Source organism: Gastrolobium bilobum, unplaced genomic scaffold (assembly GCF_033153095.1).
Source record: "Gastrolobium bilobum isolate Gb01-03AN ecotype WA unplaced genomic scaffold, APGP_CSIRO_Gbil_v1 utg68701, whole genome shotgun sequence".
In the NCBI taxonomy this organism is placed as follows: Eukaryota; Viridiplantae; Streptophyta; class Magnoliopsida; order Fabales; family Fabaceae; genus Gastrolobium; species Gastrolobium bilobum.
Window position 1 is genome coordinate 70507 of NW_026899714.1, and position 19367 is coordinate 89873.

The 19367-nt window shown below is 35.5% G+C and overlaps 2 protein-coding genes across 3 annotated transcripts; both read right to left on the reverse strand.

The window, feature by feature from the left end:
• Window positions 1-1426: 1426 nt before the first annotated feature.
• Window positions 1427-9380, reverse strand: LOC133292896 (uncharacterized). Of its 2 annotated transcripts, none has more exons than XM_061491383.1 (6): window positions 9243-9380; window positions 8524-8966; window positions 8206-8258; window positions 7902-7939; window positions 2310-2922; window positions 1427-1780 (listed from the first exon to the last, which is right to left on the reverse strand). In XM_061491383.1, exons 1-6 carry the CDS (start codon window positions 9260-9262, stop codon window positions 1601-1603), a joined length of 1347 nt encoding a protein of 448 aa, XP_061347367.1. In that variant the 5' UTR covers window positions 9263-9380; the 3' UTR covers window positions 1427-1600. The 2 variants fall into 2 exon arrangements, with proteins under 2 accessions (XP_061347367.1, XP_061347368.1); XM_061491384.1 differs by having other exon boundaries at window positions 8524-8891; window positions 9243-9327.
• Window positions 9381-18991: 9611 nt separating this feature from the next.
• On the reverse strand, window positions 18992-19345 carry LOC133292895 (uncharacterized). Its single transcript, XM_061491382.1, has one exon. It carries the CDS (start codon window positions 19343-19345, stop codon window positions 18992-18994), a length of 354 nt encoding a protein of 117 aa, XP_061347366.1.
• Between the last annotated feature and the right edge of the window lie 22 nt (window positions 19346-19367).

The following is a 19367-nucleotide window of genomic DNA, read 5'->3' on the forward strand; positions in this document are numbered from 1 at the left end:
TCTTGATAAGTTTTTAACATTAAAAATACTCTGCAAGTTAATATTTATCAGAACCAAATTGATTTTAAGCTATGACTAAAATTCTTTTAATGACCAATCCGATGTTATTAACTTTTTGACGATCAAATTGACCTTTCAAAAATATTTTAAAGACTAAATTATGATTTACTCTGGTTATTGAGCAGTGAGTGAGTAACTTGGTTCAAAGTATTGACTTCAACCCAGGGTGCGAATATTATGGCAAGAATTTATTCCCAAATCCATATCTGGCTAAACAAAAGCTCAATGGTTAATCCATAGGTATGATGGAAGCTGTTTTCAGTCTTCATAGATGTCAACATTTATTATAAGTTTCTTCTTTAAAGTCGACTAAGAGAAAGATTTTGGTTTGATGGTGTTTGAAGATGCATTATAAAGGTTCACCTTCATGATGCTTCCTCTTAAAAATAAGTATGGTACTAAGTAACAGATTTTATCTCAAAGTTGTTATATGATAAATTTATCTTAATTGAAACTTACATAATATATTATAGGCTTTATCTTGGAAGTTATAGAATCATAGGAAAGTTATAAGGTTAATTGAAAAGTTACAAGAGTCGAATTAATGAAGTTACATGACCACTAGTACAAGATTGAAAAGACAGTGGTACATGTACATGCCCACTAGTACAAGCTGGGACTTGTTGCTGAAATTTTTTTTGTTCAATTAAAGGAATACCAGGAGCGTGCGCAACAATTGGAATAATAATTCTACTTGGTTTGTGCTGTGTATGACTCAAGTGCTTGGGTTTAGAGACTCTGAAAGAAAGTCATAAATGAAAAGGTAATGATAATTATGGGTGTTATATGATTTATCCCTTATGAGCAATCAACATTAAAGGCAAACCCAGGCTGATTTTAAATTCGAGATCACAAAGAGCAACTTTATCACTGCTCCAAGTTTCGCACTCTACGCAAACATTATTGGGAAAAAAAGAATATCATACACAATGTGGGGAGTTTTGCAGAAGGGATACAACTCTTCATCCATAGTGCCTGTAAGTAATGTTTTAGTTCAGTTGCAACTCAATCTTTCAATAATAAATGGTATTGACTAAACTTTCCCAATGCAGTATAGAGACATTATACAAAATTTCCATGAGTGAAGCAATGCTATGATTTCTCCTGCTGCCAAAAAGTCACTTCACGTTCTATATCATCAACCCCTGGTTGAAATGCAGTTAATTTTATTCTGCCTTTTATTTAATTTCTCACTGAGGCTGTTGTATCATTACTGCACGTCAAAGGGAGAAAAAAAAAGGATCCACCTAATAAATTGAGAGAAAGAGAGGAATAAAAAGTGACAGTAGTGTTTTTCTTCACAAAGAAATAGAGTAAAAGGAATATGAGCAAAGGTGCTGCAATCCAAAGCCAAGTAAGAGTATGGATATCATGAGATTAAATATTCAGACCAGTTTCCTATTGTACTACCAACAAAATACCAATAGTGGTTACCTTGTTCTACATACAACTCAATAACTATTTGTTACAACATAGAAACTAGAATAAGTATATAAACATCCAAGTAAAGGAGTAATCAGAATATGAAGAAGATTTCTTATCAGTGGAGTTTGCCTTTTTTGAGTCTAGCAGCTTGGATCTGATCTGCAAGTGATTCTTCTTTCTGCATTTTTTCTCTCTTGATAAGCTCTAAATCCAACTTACTGTAGGTTGGAAAAATGGAATGAAAAACTTCTCCTTCTCTAGCTACTTCATCGTTGATGTTGTTACTTATGTGAACCTAAAGACAGGACAAACATACCCATCTTAGAAGCAAAGTGGCATAAATAAAAATATAACAAAAAAGGGGGTTGGGCACATCATATTGGAATGAATGTAAGAATTAAGGTCATACTACACAGCTAAACTGGATTGATGCTTATAAGAACTATAAACCACTCTTAAAAAGGGCAATTTCAATGCTACTTTGGGAATGGCATATTCCTGAGATAAATGCTAGTTTACTCAGCTTGTTTCCCTTCTTGGTCTAAACCCAAACTATCACAGGATAACCAAGAGCGTAAATGTTTTCAACTGACAAAACAACCAATTAGTTACTGGATTTAACAATTGACCTTCCCATTGCTATACTACAACAGAAATAACTTTGTGCAGCATTCTCCTCTATCTTTCAAATGAACTAGGATTGCACAGTTTAGCATAATATTTAAATTTAATTGCCTGTCAATAGGTATGCTACTCTTGTTCCTAATTGATTCATCATTTGCATTTATAAATAGCCAATAAATCAGGAAACTATAAATGCCTACCTTAGTTGAATTATTGCAAAGTTTGAACTCTTGAGAAACTTCCAAGGCATCTTTGCCTTCTTTTGCTTTTCTATGCAGCTGACTCTTTATATTCCCACTTGCTTTAGTCCTCCCTTGACGATCTTTTCTCTTTTGAGTGAGCATTACCTTTTTTATTGCTTTTATCCGTGCTTCTTTCTCCGCTTTTACCCTTGCCATATCTTTTGCTTTTTCCTTCTCTGTAAGACGCTGAAGCTGATAGAGGAGAAACATTTCCTGTTGTATCTTTACATAGCTATCCCATTCTAGTTCTTCTTCTCCACTCCCTCCTTTCTTAGCTACTTCTGCTATGCTCGCACTCCATGACTGAATGAATTTCTTTGCTTCAGCAATTGCCATCAGCTTTTCTTTTTCCTTTTCCTCAGCCAGCATAAGTTGGTGGAGTTCCAATTGTTGTTTTAACTTATTGTAGCTATCCCAATCTAGCTCTTCCTGACCACTTCCTCCTTTCTTGGCTGCATTAGCTATGCTTTGTTCCCATGAAAGGAAAAATTGCTCCCCTAACTGCTTTGACTTCAACCGCTCTTGCCAAACACGTCTCACCGAACAACTTATTTTTGCCTTGATTTGATCACTGCAGGAAGGTTATACTTGATAAAGATTAGAGAATGCATTGTCACTGGCTACATTCATTCAATGTTTGTGCACAAAGATCAAGATTCAAGACAACATAAAATTTTTGTCAAACACTATAACCAATGAGTACAAAATATACTTTAGAGTAGCTTTCAGGTGGTGTCAGTATGATCAATATCTTGCTCCAAATGTAATATTAGAACAATTTTCCTTTATATAATTTATCACTTTAATAAATTGGCTCCAGAAAAACATCAAACAACTTAAATAATTCACAGAAATTTTGTAGTTATAAAAAAATAGCAAGATATTAGTATGACAACAATTAGAGTAAAAATGTAGAATGGCATGTTGTTAGACAAATGAGCCTATATATATATCATCTAGTCAGACAAGACAAGCAGCAATAACTAACAAATTCAGATGTAATATCCTAAAATAGACCATTAATCTAAGGAGTAGTTCCTATTGCATTTTGTTTCTCAATGCCAAGAAAGAAACAATTCTGTGCCATTTATACAACCTTAATGCCTATGTTATTCCACCATAATTATGTACAGTAGGAACTTCCACATGTAAATCTACAGTCTAAACCCAACTCTTTTGTAGAAAATTAGAATTCAAACATGTTTCCGTTTTTATTTCCTATTAATTAGGATTGATTATGATTGATTATGATTGATTAGGATTAATTGTGATTGATTAGGATTGTGATAGGATTGATTAGTCATCGCTTAGTCATTCTTAGCGATTCTTTCTTGTATAAATACTCACTCATGTAATTTATTCAATATCTATATACAAAAACTTCTTTTCAATATGGTATCAGAGCGGGTTCGTTCCTACCCTAATTCAAATCTGAAATAACCATCCAAACACTTCCATCACCGTCAAACACCTCCTAAACACCGCCTTGAATCTGTCCAACACAGAAACCTTGTTTACTGACCTCCGATCAAAAAAGTGAGGTGACCATTCGACTCAGAAGGATCTGACGAGTCGACCGCCGCTGGACCCATCGCCGTCAGCCGCTGCACGCGCCACCACGCGCCGCCTTCCAGACGTTTTTTTTTCCGTCGCGACTTGCACAGACCTTCTCGCCAGCTTCTCCCCTTCCTGTTCCAGAGGTCAGATCAAAAGTTTACAAAACTTGATTTTTCATCAACGGTCAACCCTTCTCTTTTTATTCATGGCTTCCTCAAAACACTCTTTTTATTACCACGAGCAACCTCCTAAGGCCACTAGTCATGTGGTCCAGCAAGGTACAACTTTCCATGTTGATAGTCAAAATCATTGGATCCTTGATTCTGGAGCCTCTGATCATATGACAGGTAATCTTGGCTTGTTTTGTTCATACACTCCATATTCTGAACCTTCTCGGGTCAAGATCGCCGATGGCAGTTTTTCCCAGATTGCGGGACACGGAACCATTAAACTTTCTGAGCTGATTACTTTGACATCAGTTCTTTATGTTCCTTCTCTGACTTGTAATCTCATTTCCATTAGCAAGCTCACCTCTGAGTTGCATTGCTTTGCTAAATTCTTTCCACATGGTTTGTGTTTTTCAAGAACAGGACTCGGAGAGGATGATTGGCAGTGCTAGAGAGGATGGTGGACTTTACTACTTTGAGGAGGATGTGACTCATGAAGCTGTTTTCGTAGAAAAAAACTCTATGTTTCCTTTTGATTCATGTAATGATGTTATGCTGTGGCATCGTAGGCTAGGCCATCCAAATTTTATTTATCTTCAGAAGTTGTTGCCAAACTTATTTATTAATAAAAGTCCAAGTTTGTTTTCTTGTGATATTTGTCAACTTGCCAAGCATACTCGTGCTCATTATCCTTCTAAAGTTCACCATGACTCTTCCCCATTTTCCTTAATTCATAGCGACATATGGGGTCCAGCCCGTGTTAAAAATATTTCAGGTACTCGATGGTTCATTACCTTCATTGATGACCATTCTCGAGTTTGTTGGGTGTATCTTCTAAAGGATAAGTCCGATGCTGCATCCGTGTTTAAAAAATTTCATGCCATGGTTCAAACCCAATTCCAAGTTGCTATACAAATTCTTCGTACAGATAATGGCAAAGAGTATTTTAACTCTATTCTTGGAGAATATCTTTCCCAACATGGCATCCTTCACCAAAGCTCGTGTCCTGACACACCCCAACAAAACGGAGTTGCGGAAAGAAAAAACCGACATCTCCTTGAAGTTGCTCGGGCTCTTATGTTTACCACGAGTGTTCCTAAATATCTTTGGGGAGAGGCAGTTCTCACTGCCTCGTATCTGATAAATCGAATGCCATCTCGCATTCTGAAATTTCAGTCTCCTCTTTCTAGTCTTGTTCGTATCTTCCCTTCCTTCCGAGGTGTCTCCTCCTTACCTCTCAAGTTATTTGGTTGTGTTGTATTTGTCCATATTCCCTCCCATCAACGGTCTAAGCTTGATCCTAAGTCTCTCCAGTGTGTCTTTATTGGTTATTCTCCTACTCAACGTGGCTATAAGTGTTATTCACCCTCTCTTCGTAAGGTCTTTGTCTCTATGGATGTCACTTTTTCTGAGAATGACCCTTTCTTCCCCTCGACTTCTCTACAGGGGGAGTCTATAGGAGTAGATGAAGATCAGTCATGGGAACCTATTAATGCCACAGTATTACCTCTACTTTTGGAAACAGGGGGAGCTACAGAATCCTCACCATCAGGAGCCTCCTCAAAATGGGGACAAGTTTATAGCAGGCGAAAGCCTCCTCAAAGTGTGAATAACCCAGAGCCTCTACAATGCCAGGATTCTAAACCATGTTCTAGTTCCAGCAACCCAATACTTGAGTGTCATGGTGAAAATGATCTACACTTGCCCATTGCTCTCAGAAAAGGTACTCGATCTTGTACTACTCATCCTATTTCTAATCATATTTCATATGGAAAGTTGTCCCCAGGGTTTCGTGCTTTCAATACTATGTTGGATAGTACAAAGATACCGAGAAATATACATGAGGCTCTCAATGATAAAAAATGGAGGGATGCTGTCTTTGAAGAAATGAATGCTTTAGAAAGAAATGGAACTTGGGAGATAGTGACCCTACCCTAAGGAAAAAAGGCAGTAGGATGCAAATGGGTGTTTACAATAAAATTCAATGCAGATAATAGCATCAACAGATACAAGGCAAGATTGGTTGCAAAGGGTTTCACTCAGACTCATTGGATAGATTATCATGAGACTTTTGCTCCGGTTGCTAAAGTCAATACCATCCGAGTTCTCTTATCTCTTGCTGCCAATCTAGATTGGCCTCTGCAACAGTTAGATGTGAAGAATGCATTCCTAAATGGTGACTTACATGAAGAAGTCTATATGGATCCTCCACCTGGTTTTGAAAAGGGAAATGGATCAGTGTGTAAACTAAAAAAGTCTCTATATGGATTGAAACAGTCTCCCAGAGAATGGTTCGACAAATTCACACAAGCAGTCAAAAGAAGAGGCTTCATTCAAGCACAGACTGATCATACTCTCTTCCACAAACACTCTAAGGATGGTAAAATTGCTATTCTTATTGTATATGTAGATGATATAATTCTTACAGGTGATGATATTGAGGAATTGAACACCTTGAAGAAATTTCTAGCAGCTCAATTTGAACTCAAAGACCTTGGCACTCTCAAATATTTCCTTGGTATGGAAGTTGCTAGGAGCAAAACAGGCATCACTCTAACACAAAAGAAATATGTTCTAGATCTTTTGTTGGAAACAGGAATGTTAGGGTGTAAACCTGCTGAGACACCTGTGGAACCTAATACCAAGTTAGGTATTGAAGATGGGAATGAGGTGGATAAAGAACAATATCAGCGATTGGTTGGTAAACTAATCTACTTATCTCATATGCGTCCTGACATTGCCTTTGCGGTGAGTATGATTAGTCAATTCATGCACTCACCCAAGGAGAAGCATCTTAGTGCAGTCTATAGGGTGCTTAGATACCTCAAGAATACTCCAGGAAGAGGATTATTCTTTAAAAAGGGGTATAAAAGGACAATTGAAATCTACACTGATGCAGATTGGGCAGGCTCATCAGTAGACAGAAGATCTACCTCAGGCTATTGCACCTATGTGTGGGGAAATCTTGTTACTTGGAGAAGCAAAAAGCAAACAGTGGTTGCAAGAAGTAGTGCTGAAGCAGAATTTCGAGCTTTAGCTCATGGAGTTTGTGAAGGAATCTGGTTGAGAAGACTTCTTCAAGAGTTGAAGATTTCATATTCCCTACCAATAAAACTATATTGTGACAACAAGGCAGCTGTTAGCATTGCTCAAAATCCTGTGCATCATGATCGAACAAAGCACGTGGAAGTTGATCGTCACTTCATCAAAGAAAAATTAGATGATGGAAGTGTGCATTTGATATATGTTCCAACCAAAGAGCAAACGGCAGATGTCCTTACCAAGGGCCTACACCATCCAGCATTCGAAGACTTGATTGGCAAGTTGGGAATGATCAATATTTACCTCCCAACTTGAGGGGGAGTGTAGAAAATTAGAATTCAAACATGTTTCCGTTTTTATTTCCTATTAATTAGGATTGATTATGATTGATTAGGATTAATTGTGATTGATTAGAATTGATTGTGATTAGGATTGTGATAGGATTGATTAGTCATCGCTTAGTCATTCTTAGCGATTCTTTCTTGTATAAATACTCACTCATGTAATTTATTCAATATCTATATACAAAAACTTCTTTTCAATATCTTTACACCCCCCCCCCCTTATTTTCTGTATTAACAAAGAAGTAGTTACACACACTAATACTGTTTTTTGTGAAGTATTTCTAAATTATGAACACCCAGGAGTCCAAGAACAGACATGACATTATCCCCTGAACCTTGATATTTTGTTTCACCATTCATAAACTATACTTTTCCATGGAATAAGATTACATTCTGTTTTGAGGAGACATATAGAAAAACAGTATGACAGAAATGTTTACCTATGAGGACGGGGATGTTCAGCCATCTTCTTCCTCACCTGAAAATTTGTCACGGAGAAATGAGGAAAAAGTGAATACAAATTAATAGGTGAATGAAGAGAATGGAACTACCTAGCAACAGAAAATTATTCTTTTTTAAGGCAACTAGCATTTGAATACTTATAATAAGGATAGGAAGGAACTCAGAACCAAAATAGTCTTCTAGTATCCTAAACAATTAAATCATTGGAATAAAAAGGCATGTCATGTGAACACATAAAAGGAGGAACACTCCAAAAACTGAATGACTCTTACTTGACTTCACCTTGGGGTCCATCAAAGCCTCTGATGTTCTTCGCTTGATTAGCTCGCAGGTCTCTGCATTGTGTGCAGAATCACTTATACAAAATTAGCCAACCATAAGGTATATCAATAAAGGGCAAACCTAGTGCACAAGACTTCCCGACTTGCGAGGGTAGGAATGAGGGTCAATTGTCGCACCCTCACCTTTGCATTTTTGCAAAGAGACTGTTTCTCAGACTCGAACCCGTGACCTTCCGGTCACACTGAATAACCTTACCGTTGCTTCTAGGCTCGCCCTCAACTATAAGGTATATCAATGTTAACTATAAATGTAAACTACCTGCAGTGTGTTTCTTTCCTTTGTTCCATGGTACTCTTCCTTTGTTTGCTAATCCTATTTTCATTCTTCTAATCCTTTCCTTGAGAGCCTTTTTACTGAGAGATTTAAGAGAACCACTATGGCGTACAATTCCATTCCCATTGTTCAAATAATCAGAAGAATTATCGCTAACTTTTGATTGATTGTACTCTTCAGCAACAGATGCTTCTCCATCATCAACATTTATTGCTAGCTCTTCAATGGGGAGAACCCTTTGGGAGGAACAAACAAATTTTAATTTGGGGAATGAAGTCTTCAACATAGACACTTGAGGAAGCACTTGTAGGGTTGTTGGAGGGCAAAATGTGCAAGTGCAATCTACCACATTGCTCAAGAGTGGCCATGAATCAGTGTTAGAAATATGAGTTAAGGGAGAAGAAAGTGGAACATACATTCCTCTGACACTGGCAGAAATTCAAGTGAAAATCTTGATTAGATAAAGTTCAAGACACAAAGCAAACTGATAAACCTGTCCACTTATGCATAAATTATCAAACTACCCACATGCCCATGAAGAATTAAATTTATCATGCATATAACTAAAGAAACGTAGCATTTTTCATGTCATTCATACTGGCTACCATGTCATCACAATTTCTTTGTTAAAACAACAAAGATGTAATGTTAAAGCCAATTAAAATACACACACACACACAGAGAGAGAGAGAGAGAGAGATTACACAGAGTTGAAGTGGAGCATTCTGGTTGAAGTGGATAATGCTGCCACAAAAATGGAACATGAAAGCGGTGGAGCTAATGGCTGTTCCCAATCCTATCTAATCTCCTGTATAAATACACTGTGCTTTGCGTTTGCTATGTCTTAGGTTTTTTTTCCCCCTTCTTCTTCTTTTGACTTTATTTACAAAGATAAGATATAAAAAGTTTTTATAATTGGGCTGGACCATATTACCTTGGACCTTTACTTGTAAATCCATATTTTTTTTTTGGTAAGCTAAATCCATGTTTTTAATTAGGTGCGTTATAGACAATCTAATTACTACTTATTTATTTTTTTATTAATTAGTTGTTACTTTTTAAGTACTTAATTATAAATTGTTAATTTGTTTCCAAATCAGTTTAATTTATACTTTTTACAATGACTCTCAAACATAATTTTTTTTTGGTAACAACATAAAATTTTATTTCTAATTGAAATTAAATTTAACCAAATCAAATTAATTATATTTTATATTGATTATAAATACAATATCGATCATATTTTATTTTTATTTTAATTAGCTTTGATAAAAATTTAAAATATTTTCAAATATTATTTCAATGTACTAGTTTTTTTTAGACTGGAAATTGTTATAATTATAATTATTATTATTATTATTATTATTACTACAATATACACATTATAGTATCTTTTAATGCAATTGTGATGTGTCACTTGGAACATAAAGATTACATAATATGATTTTTTTTTTAATTATTGACAGGTCAACAATTATACATTCAGAAATGTATTGCTTTTGCTGGACACAATTAGTTAAGGGTTGGTCCATATCATATAAAAATGTGGGTTCAAACTCCGTTGGTGAATGTTAAGAACTTTGTTGATAAATGATACGTAATCTCTTCCAAAAAATTTCATAGAAGTTAGAGGGTCTTTCCTAATCTTAGTAGGATACTGATGTCTAACCTCATTTAAATTTTTTATATTAAAAAAAATGTATTGCTTTTTTTTAATAAAATAATAACAAAAAACAAAGATGACAAAACGGATAATCAAGACAGAGAGATGAAACTGAACAAGGTGTCGAGAATGGGTGATGCTGTCACCGGCGGTGGCTGTTGAAAAATAAGCAATCAACTCAAATTGAACATGAATAAGTCTGAAAGCCCATAGGTTTGCTTCTCCTATCGTTTTCAATATTTTATAAGGGTTATATTTATCTCATTTTACATAAAAGAAATAATTTTTCTATACACACAAAAAATGATGAGTCCTACCACTCTTTTTTCTCTCTCCTGTTATCTATGAATCACATTTATAATTTTATTTCTACAACGTGAGATAATTATTTTCCTACGACATAAGAAAAATATTTCTCATTTTATATCCTTCAAACCCATAGAAGCATTACACGAAATCAATCCCCTAGGGACATTTGCATTTTTTTTATTCCCTTATCATATGCTGATTCCATGTTGATCTTAATTAGGGGTGAAACTGGACCGGACCAACCTACAGGGGCTTACAGCTCGGGCTACGTCAGGCCAGACTTGACCTAGTATATTTCGTAAAATAGGTCGGGTTTGAGCCTTGAAAAAGCTTGTTTAATAAAAAGGTTGTAAGCTCACTTTCACAAAGGCTGACCTATAAGCCTGCAGGGCGGCCTATATTATACTATTTATTTTAAATAAAATAAAATATAATAAGTATGACTTGAAGAAAAAATAAAAGATATAAATTTAATCAATTGCAATTATTTATAACTTAATTATATTCGATTATATTTTAAAAGAAATCTTACTTTATTTCTTATGTAGGAAGAACCAACATCTTAGCATGTTAGATTGTGTATATGAATATATTAAAAGGTTTTGGAAGATGTTATACTTACTACAAACATCATGATGTGTTTGCTAGATTCATGTAGTTATTTTAATTTACATAATATGAATTTGTTTGTTGGATCTGATGAAATATATGCTATTTAGTTTGAGCATTTTGCTTTTGAAATTGACTTAAATACAGATTGTATGAGTTTTTCATGATTCTGTTTGGACGTTGAAATTATGATCTTTGGTTTAGCAACATAATTTGAGTATTTTATAAAATTGATTCATGGTTATACTTGAAAGTTAAAAATTAACAGACTAACAGGTTAGGTCAGACCATTTATTTTTTTATAAACGGATCAAGTCAGGCAAACAATTAGAATCGTCCTATGCTTGGGCCAGCCCAAATTGAAATTTTTGAGATAAGCTTGTACTTTTCAGAACAAAGCTTGACTCAGCCCAGTCCACGTTCACCCCTAATCTTAATCATCCAGAATTATCTATATATTACCGCGTGCCCATTCAACACGGGACCTTCTTATATAATTCAAGTTCAACTCTTTAATTTTTATTTTTTTTTACATTCAACTCTTTTATTTTATTTTATTTATTTATTTTAGTACAATCAACTCTTTTATTTTGAATTCAAAATGTGTACATCAAAGTTACCAATAATTAATTAATCAAAATGTCAAATGACGAGACTTGAAATTTACATACATAATAAACGTAAAAGTAGTTCAATCCTCGCATTAATTTCTTAACCAGCAAGGAATCCACAACTATTTAAAGAAGTAACTCTGAATCTTACTATCAAACAAACAATAACCATTGAAACAAGTGATCCTTGGTGGCCTATAATAGCTTTTTTGTGAAACACATGGATTCAAAGAACAAAGGTTATGAGTATAAGTATAACATCATTCCTTCAGACGAGCCCTTCAAACAGAAAAAGGAACCAATCATAGAAGTGGAATATGCACCCACCATAGTTGAGAAAGGGAGGAGGAGGAAGAAAGGTAAGTTTTTCTCCAAGAAGACGTTCTGTATTTGCTGTTCAGATGTTGGGGTTGAGTCCAATATTCTCGACGAGGTGATCAAGGAAGAGCAAAAGAAGGGTGAGTTTTCAAATGTTGAGACTGAATCAGATAAAGTGCTTTCGGCTTTGAAGAAGCTTAGGAACAAGTCACGTGTCATGATTTGTTGTTCCTCCATTAAAGTGGCCAAAGACGAGCAACAAGAAGGTTAAGTAATTGTGGAATAGAAATATAGAATAAATGTGTGTCGTCTTAATAAATTTTCTTAATAATCCTTTTAATTAGTTAAATAAGAAAGTATTAAATGTTTTTTTATATTCTCAATCAATTTTATAATTTGTGTTTGGGTGTGTCGCATTGAAGAAAGTTGTGCCTTGTGTCACTGTAATGTTTGTTTGGTGGATAATCATTTTCAATTTATATAAATACTTTTGATGTTTTTTTTTCTTTTGCATAATAATTTATTGTTGTACAAGAAGTTTTTTTTTTTTTTTGTTTATCAGTTTTATGTAAAGTAATATATTATTCTGGTCCTATAAAGACATAAGTGCCATTATTTTGGTACTTCAAGACTTTTATCATAACCCTAAAGGGGGACGCTACAGCTTGTAAGTGAGCTCTGTCGAAAAGCGGATTATTAGAGTTAAAAGTTCTATGGTTCGAATTTTAGACAAAATAACTTGGGATTCATGGCAAAAATCTTTATGTTTTATAACACGAAAGGAATTAAATTTATTCAAATGAATGGGGAAATCCCTACAAGAAAAAACTTTTATAATTATTTTAGGCCTATCAATAATATAAAGTTTCATCAATTTGGTTCTAAAATTTTTTAAGAGTGTTTTTGAGAGTTAATATTTAGAAGGAAAATGAAGGAAGGGAAAGGTTTTGTTTATATCACGAGTTTTGAAAAATAGGAGAAGGGAACAGGGAATCTATGTAAAATCCTCTAGTATTTTTTTCTCCCTTAAAATTAGAGTTCCCCAATTCGAGAGGTTTGAGAAGAAAAATATAAACAAATTACTTATGTGCTCTTGTCAGACAAAGAAGCTCTCCTAAATAAGGGCAGCACAATCCCTACTGTTGCCTCTACTCTAACCAAAGCTAATGCCCATTGTGATTGCGGCTCCAACCTGATTGTCCAGTCTGCCGCCACACTCGGCAACTTTGCCTGCAATGTCGATGCCCGCATTCGTTCCGTCCTCGACGTCGGTGCTTTCCCTCTTTTAATCAAGCTCCTATTTGCCACTGAAGGAGAAAATATTTTTTTTAGAGGGAGAATTAATTTTTTAAATATAAAAATTCCATTAATATTTTTTTAGACATTTTAAATTTAATTTCGTATGTAAAATATAGCAAACATATTAGTTTTTAAAGAAATGGTAAAATTGTAAACATATCTCATTAACTCTTTATTCTTCTCCCTTATCGTATTTTCAACTTCCAAACAACGGAAAAGAATACCTTTCATTTTTCTTCCCTTCCTTCCTTCCTTTCCATCCCCCTTAAATCCCCTTCCTACCTTTCCTTTTCCCTTCAAACTCCAATGCATATCCTTACAGTAATTTAATCTCTTAATAATGTATGTATCAAGAAAAGAAATCTCTTAATAATGTAAAATATTATTAAAATAGTCCTTTAATAATATAGAATGTCATTAAATAACATTTTACATAATCAAAAGATTGATGATAGTTTTTTATGACTAAAATAAATGCATTTGTAATTTTAGAGAACAAAATTAGATGTTAAATGTAAGAGATCGGTGACCCTGTTGAAAGAATTTTAGAATCCAAGCATTCATAATATCTGTGACCTTGTACTGTTGTAAACTTGTAGGTAGGTTATAATATTTGCAAAAATAAAAAGAGGAAGGATATTCTTACTATCAAATTTTTTTACTACTAATTTACTTCCTATCTAATCACCATTAAATCAAAGAGAGAATGCTAAAAAGTTTTTAAAGAAAGAGAAAATGTTGATCCAATGGTGATTAGATAGGTAGTGAGTTGGTAGTAGAAGATTTTGATAGTAAGAATAGTCCTCCTCAAATAAAAAATGTCCGAATTTCTTTGATTTGATTTTGTTCATGAGCTTATTTAGTTTTGTTGGAAATTCTTTTTAGAATAACAGAATATTTATTATCTGATTTTAGATATAAAAATAATGGATTACAATAGTTTAAGCTTGACCATGGTATCGAACATTGGAACATGCATCTAATCTTTATAACAACTATTCTGGCCAGTTCTAAGTCATTGACCCATGACTTAGGCCTAGTAATTTGATCTATATTCAAAACCCCACAAGTCATTTTTACCTCCACGAAGTGATGATCCTACCCCTTCCCCCCAAAAACGCAGCCAGCATAGCACCACATATCAAGGAAAACGCAACTGATGGCAAGAAGGCAGTCTCATCCGGCCTCCATCTACTTATCCACATCAAATGCAAGTCCCACCACATTAATTGCAGGAAATCACCTATAAATACCCCTTTTCTATAACAGAAGAGGGCACGGTTGGATAAATTCATGAGTTGTTACTATATCCAACTGAAGAACTAACTCCTTGAACCAGTACTTAGAAGCATCACCTTCTCCCACCCCCTTATATTAATACCTATAGTGTCAGGGTAGTTCCTCAAGGACCTTCGTCTGTACCATTGTCATAGAGCTTTCCTATATCAAGTTATACTCGGTTCTTCACCACCGGACAGCTCAACAACTTTCGGTCGATATTATTACACACCAATAGTTGTTTATGTCAAAACTCTTGATATTTAACATAATTAACTTATTATATGATTTAATACAACTCGATATGAATAACTCAACAATTTTACTTTTGGAATATATTTGAATAGGTAAAGGATATATTTATATATTTATTAAGTTTGCCCAAACTCCACTCTAGTCCAGAGGAGAATGCTATGTTGGAATTTTTAATTCCTCTAAACATTTTGGTGATAACTATCACCTACAAGCCAAACTCCATCATACCAAATCATAAAGAAATAAGAACATAAAGGTGGAGGCATACCTGTCTCCATTGCAGCGGAATAACTTTGATCTTGTCTCTTGGGGTTTGTAGTCTTCCTCAGTCAAATCACCCTAAAACCAAATTCCTTAGTGTGCCGTCTCTCTCTTGATGGGGAAGAGAAACTAGGGTTGTCATTTGACGTCTTGGGGACCATAACCCTTATAGTGTTTTTATCTTTATTGTTGGGCCAATAAGCTCACATTATACCTAGTTGGCCCAACACCGGTATCCACTCATTCAGCCCATACTCACTTAACTTAGGAATCTATTTGGAAATATTTAACTGATCACTTTAATTTACCCAATATATATAAATAGCACAATATAATTATTAATATAATATGTGACCCACAATAATTATTAGAAAATATTATTTCCTAACAATCTCCCACTTGGGCCACATATTAACTTGAGATAATTATATCGTATATCTTTAGTGCGCAACTGTATGCTATTTTTCTTTAGATTCCTCCTTAGATACAATCTAGTCCACCTCCTATATCAATATGAGATCATGGCGGCTTTTGTCACTTTCAAGCGTAACTAAACCTTCCATTGTCATCGCACAAATATATTCAATGACATAGATCAAGTATGGATGAGTGGCATGGAAATTACATGCAATGTGATCTTACCATGCATATTTCCAACTGGTCCTACTTTAATCTTTATGAGATCAATCCTAAATTTTCTGCATACACAAAGCAGAAACACAAGCACAAAATATAACACATTCAGAGGGAAAATATCATTGAATTCTTTATTCTTCAGAAAACAAACATAAGAATATTTCATTTATTTATTTTCATAGAACACCAACATAAAGAACTCCCACTAAACCGTAGTGTCATCGAACAAAACAACACCCATATGAGCAGTATGATCGTGAAAGACCTTAGGCACAAAGCCTTTAGTAAGCGGATCCGCAAGCATGGAGTTCGTTCCTATGTGTTCTATGGAAATCTGACCACTCTGAACTCTTTCTTTAACAACCAGAAACTTTATATCGATGTGCTTCGATTTTGAAGAGCTTCTGTTGTTGTTGGAGTACAACACTGCTGACCTGTTGTCACAATAAATCTTCAGTGGCCTTTCAACACCACTCACTATATGCAGCCCTGTGACAAAGTTTCGCAGCCATACCCCATGGTTGGATGCCTCAAAACAAGCTACAAATTCAGCGGCCATAGTAGAGGAAGCTACGAGTGTCTGTTTAACACTCTTCCAAGAAATAGCTCCTCCAGCCAACATGTAGTAGACATAACCTGACGTGGATCTTTTACTATCTTGGCATCCAGCAAAATCAGAGTCAGTATATCCGACGATCTCTAATTGATCTGACCTCCGATATGTAAGCATATAATCTTTTGTTCTCTTCAAATACCGCATAACCCTCTTGGCTGCTTTCCAATGATCCATTCCTGGATTGCTCAAGTATCTTCCTAACACTCCCACTATAAATGCTATATCAGGGCGAGTACAAACCTGGGCATACACAAGGCTTCCTACTGCCGAAGCATAAGGTACCTTTGTCATTTCTATCATCTCAAGCTTACCTTTAGGGCATTGGGCGAGACTAAACTTGTCTCCCTTAGATATGGGCGTATCTCTTGACATACAATCCTTCATGCCAAATCTATCCAAAATCTTTTCAATGTAGGCCTTTTGTGATAACCGTAGGATACCTTGAGCGTGATCTCGAAGTATCTGTATTCCTAAAGACAAAAGATGCATCACCAAGGTCCTTCATCTCAAAAATTTTAGTGAGAAGTTTCTTGGTTTCATGCAATAAGCCTATATCGATACTGGCAAGTAAGATATCATCAACATATAGTACCAGGAATATGAATTTTACTCCCACTGAACTTGTGATACACACAATCTTCCACTAAGTTCACCTCAAAGCCATAGGAGATAATAACCTGATGGAATTTGTGGTACCATTGACGAGAAGCTTGCTGAAGGCCATAAATGGATTTTTTTTTTTCAATTTGCAAACCATAGACTTTGAATCTCCCAATACAAAGTTTTCTGGTTGCACCATATAAATTGTCTCATCAATGTTACCATTGAGAAACGCTGTCTTTACGTCCATCTGATGTAGCTCCAAATCCAAGTGAGCCACAAGCGCCATTATTGTCCTAAAAGAGTCCTTTGTAGAAACCGGAGAGAAAGTATCTTTATAGTCTATGCCTTCTTTCTGAGTGAAACCTCTAGCAACTAGACGTGTCTTATATCTTTCGATGTTGCCATTTGAATTCCTTTTGGTTTCAAATATCCATTTACAACCAATGGATTTCGCACCTTTAGGCAACTCAATAAGATCCCAAATGTCGTTGTCTTTCATAGATTTCATCTCATCTTTCATGGCATCAATCCATTTATAAGCATTAGAGCTTTCTAAGACTTGTTGGAAGTTGATTGGATCATCTTCCTTCAAGCTTAAAATATTTTCATGCTCTTGAAGAAACACAATATAATCATCCGGAATTGCATTTCTCCTTTCTCTAGTGGATCTCCTTAATTGCACTTCTTGAGTTTGTTGAGTTTGTTCTATAGGTGGCATAGGGGGTGGTTCATTATTGTCTTGACCCAAAACAATGTTAGGGACCAAAGCCTGTTCCATAACAATGTCATGAACAGGGACCTGATCATTAATTGCTTGTTCCGTAATTGCATCTTGAATGATGACAATATTAGGAAGAGAAATATAATTTTCTTCCTCATCAAAGACAACATTCCTTATTTTATCTTCCCCCCAAACTCAACATCCTCAAGGAATCTGGCATTTCCCGTCTCCAAAAAGGATCTTGTAGTGGGATTATAAAACTTAAAGCCCCGAGAGCGTTCAGCATATCCAACAAAATAGCAACTGATTGTTCTTGAGTCCAACTTTCTTTCATTTGGCCTATAAGGCCTTGCTTCTGCTGGACAACCCCAAATGTGTAAATGCCTTATGCTAGGTTTCTTTCTGATCCATAGCTCATAAGGGGTTTTTGTCACTGCTTTGTTGGGAACCCTATTAAGGATATAAACTGTAGTCTTTAGTGCTTCTCCCCAAAGTGATTCTGGCAATGAAGAATGACTAAGCATACTCCTCACCATGTCTTTAAGAGTCCGGTTTCGCCTTTCCGCAACACCATTCATGCTAGGTTTACCTGGCATTGTGTATTGCGGGACGATTCCACACTCCTTTAGGAAGATCGCAAAGGGCCCTGGACGTTGTTCACCTGATCCATCAGATCTACCATAGTATTCAACACCACGACCAGATCTAATGACCTTGATTTTCTTGCCTAACTGAAGTTCAACTTCAGCTTTAAATTCTTTGAACACATCCAATGATTGTGACTTCTCTCTAATCAAATATAGGTATCCAAATCTTGAATAGTCATCTATGAATGTGATAAAGTATTGTTGACCATTCCAAGAGGCTATAGGAAATGGTCCACAAATATCCGTATGAATCAATTCTAAGACGTTTGAAGCTCTGTTGGAACCTATTTTCCTTATGTTTGTCTGTTTCCCCTTTATGCATTCAATGCACACCTCAAAATCATCCAGATCAAAGGGTTCAAGAATTCCATCAGTCACAAGCCTCTGAATTCTCTGTTTAGAGATATGACCTAAATGCTTGTGCCACAGAACCAGTACTAACAAACTAAAGTGAGAGTCATACCCTTCTTCTCGCGCCATGCCTTGTATTTGGGACACTCTTTCTTCATGTGTCCAGATTTGCAGGAAGAGAGATAATAACTAAGTACATGAGCAACTCAGAGGGAACCTCTAACTTTAATGCCTTTAGTTTTCCAGTAAGATTAGACATTTCCATAATGTACTCCCTTATGTTTCCTTTCCTTTATACCTCATGTTTATGAGTTTGGACAAGGTTTGACCAATTTCAGCCTTTTCATTTCGAGCAAAGTATTGCTCGAGTTCCTTCAGAAACAACTTGGCATCTGTAGTCTCAACAATCGAGCCCCTAAACGCCTCCGGAACAGAACGTTTCATGATAATCAGACACATGCGATTTGAGTGTTCCCACTTCTCAATTTTATCCGTGTTTGGATTTTCCTGAGTGGAAGTAGATTTCTCAGTCCTTAACGCATTGTCGAGATCCATGCAGCCGAGAACAATTTTCACATTCTCTTTCCACAGCTTGAAATTTGCTCCATTAAGCATTGGAAACATATACATTTGAGCAACATAATTGGCAGCG

What these genes read in the sequence shown, in the direction of transcription:
- LOC133292896 (XM_061491383.1), bottom strand. Translation starts at nt 9,262, where the DNA reads ATGCTCCACTTCAACTCTGT. An exon ending in AGGAAAGAAACACACTGCAG is followed by an intron (nt 8,259 to 8,523) that starts GTAGTTTACATT and finishes CACACAATGCAG; the next exon opens with AGACCTGCGAGCTAATCAAG. An exon ending in GAACATCCCCGTCCTCATAG is followed by an intron (nt 2,923 to 7,901) that starts GTAAACATTTCT and finishes ACCTTCCTGCAG; the next exon opens with TGATCAAATCAAGGCAAAAA.
- LOC133292895 (XM_061491382.1), bottom strand. Translation starts at nt 19,345, where the DNA reads ATGTATATGTTTCCAATGCTTAATGGAGCAAATTTCAAGCTGTGGAAA.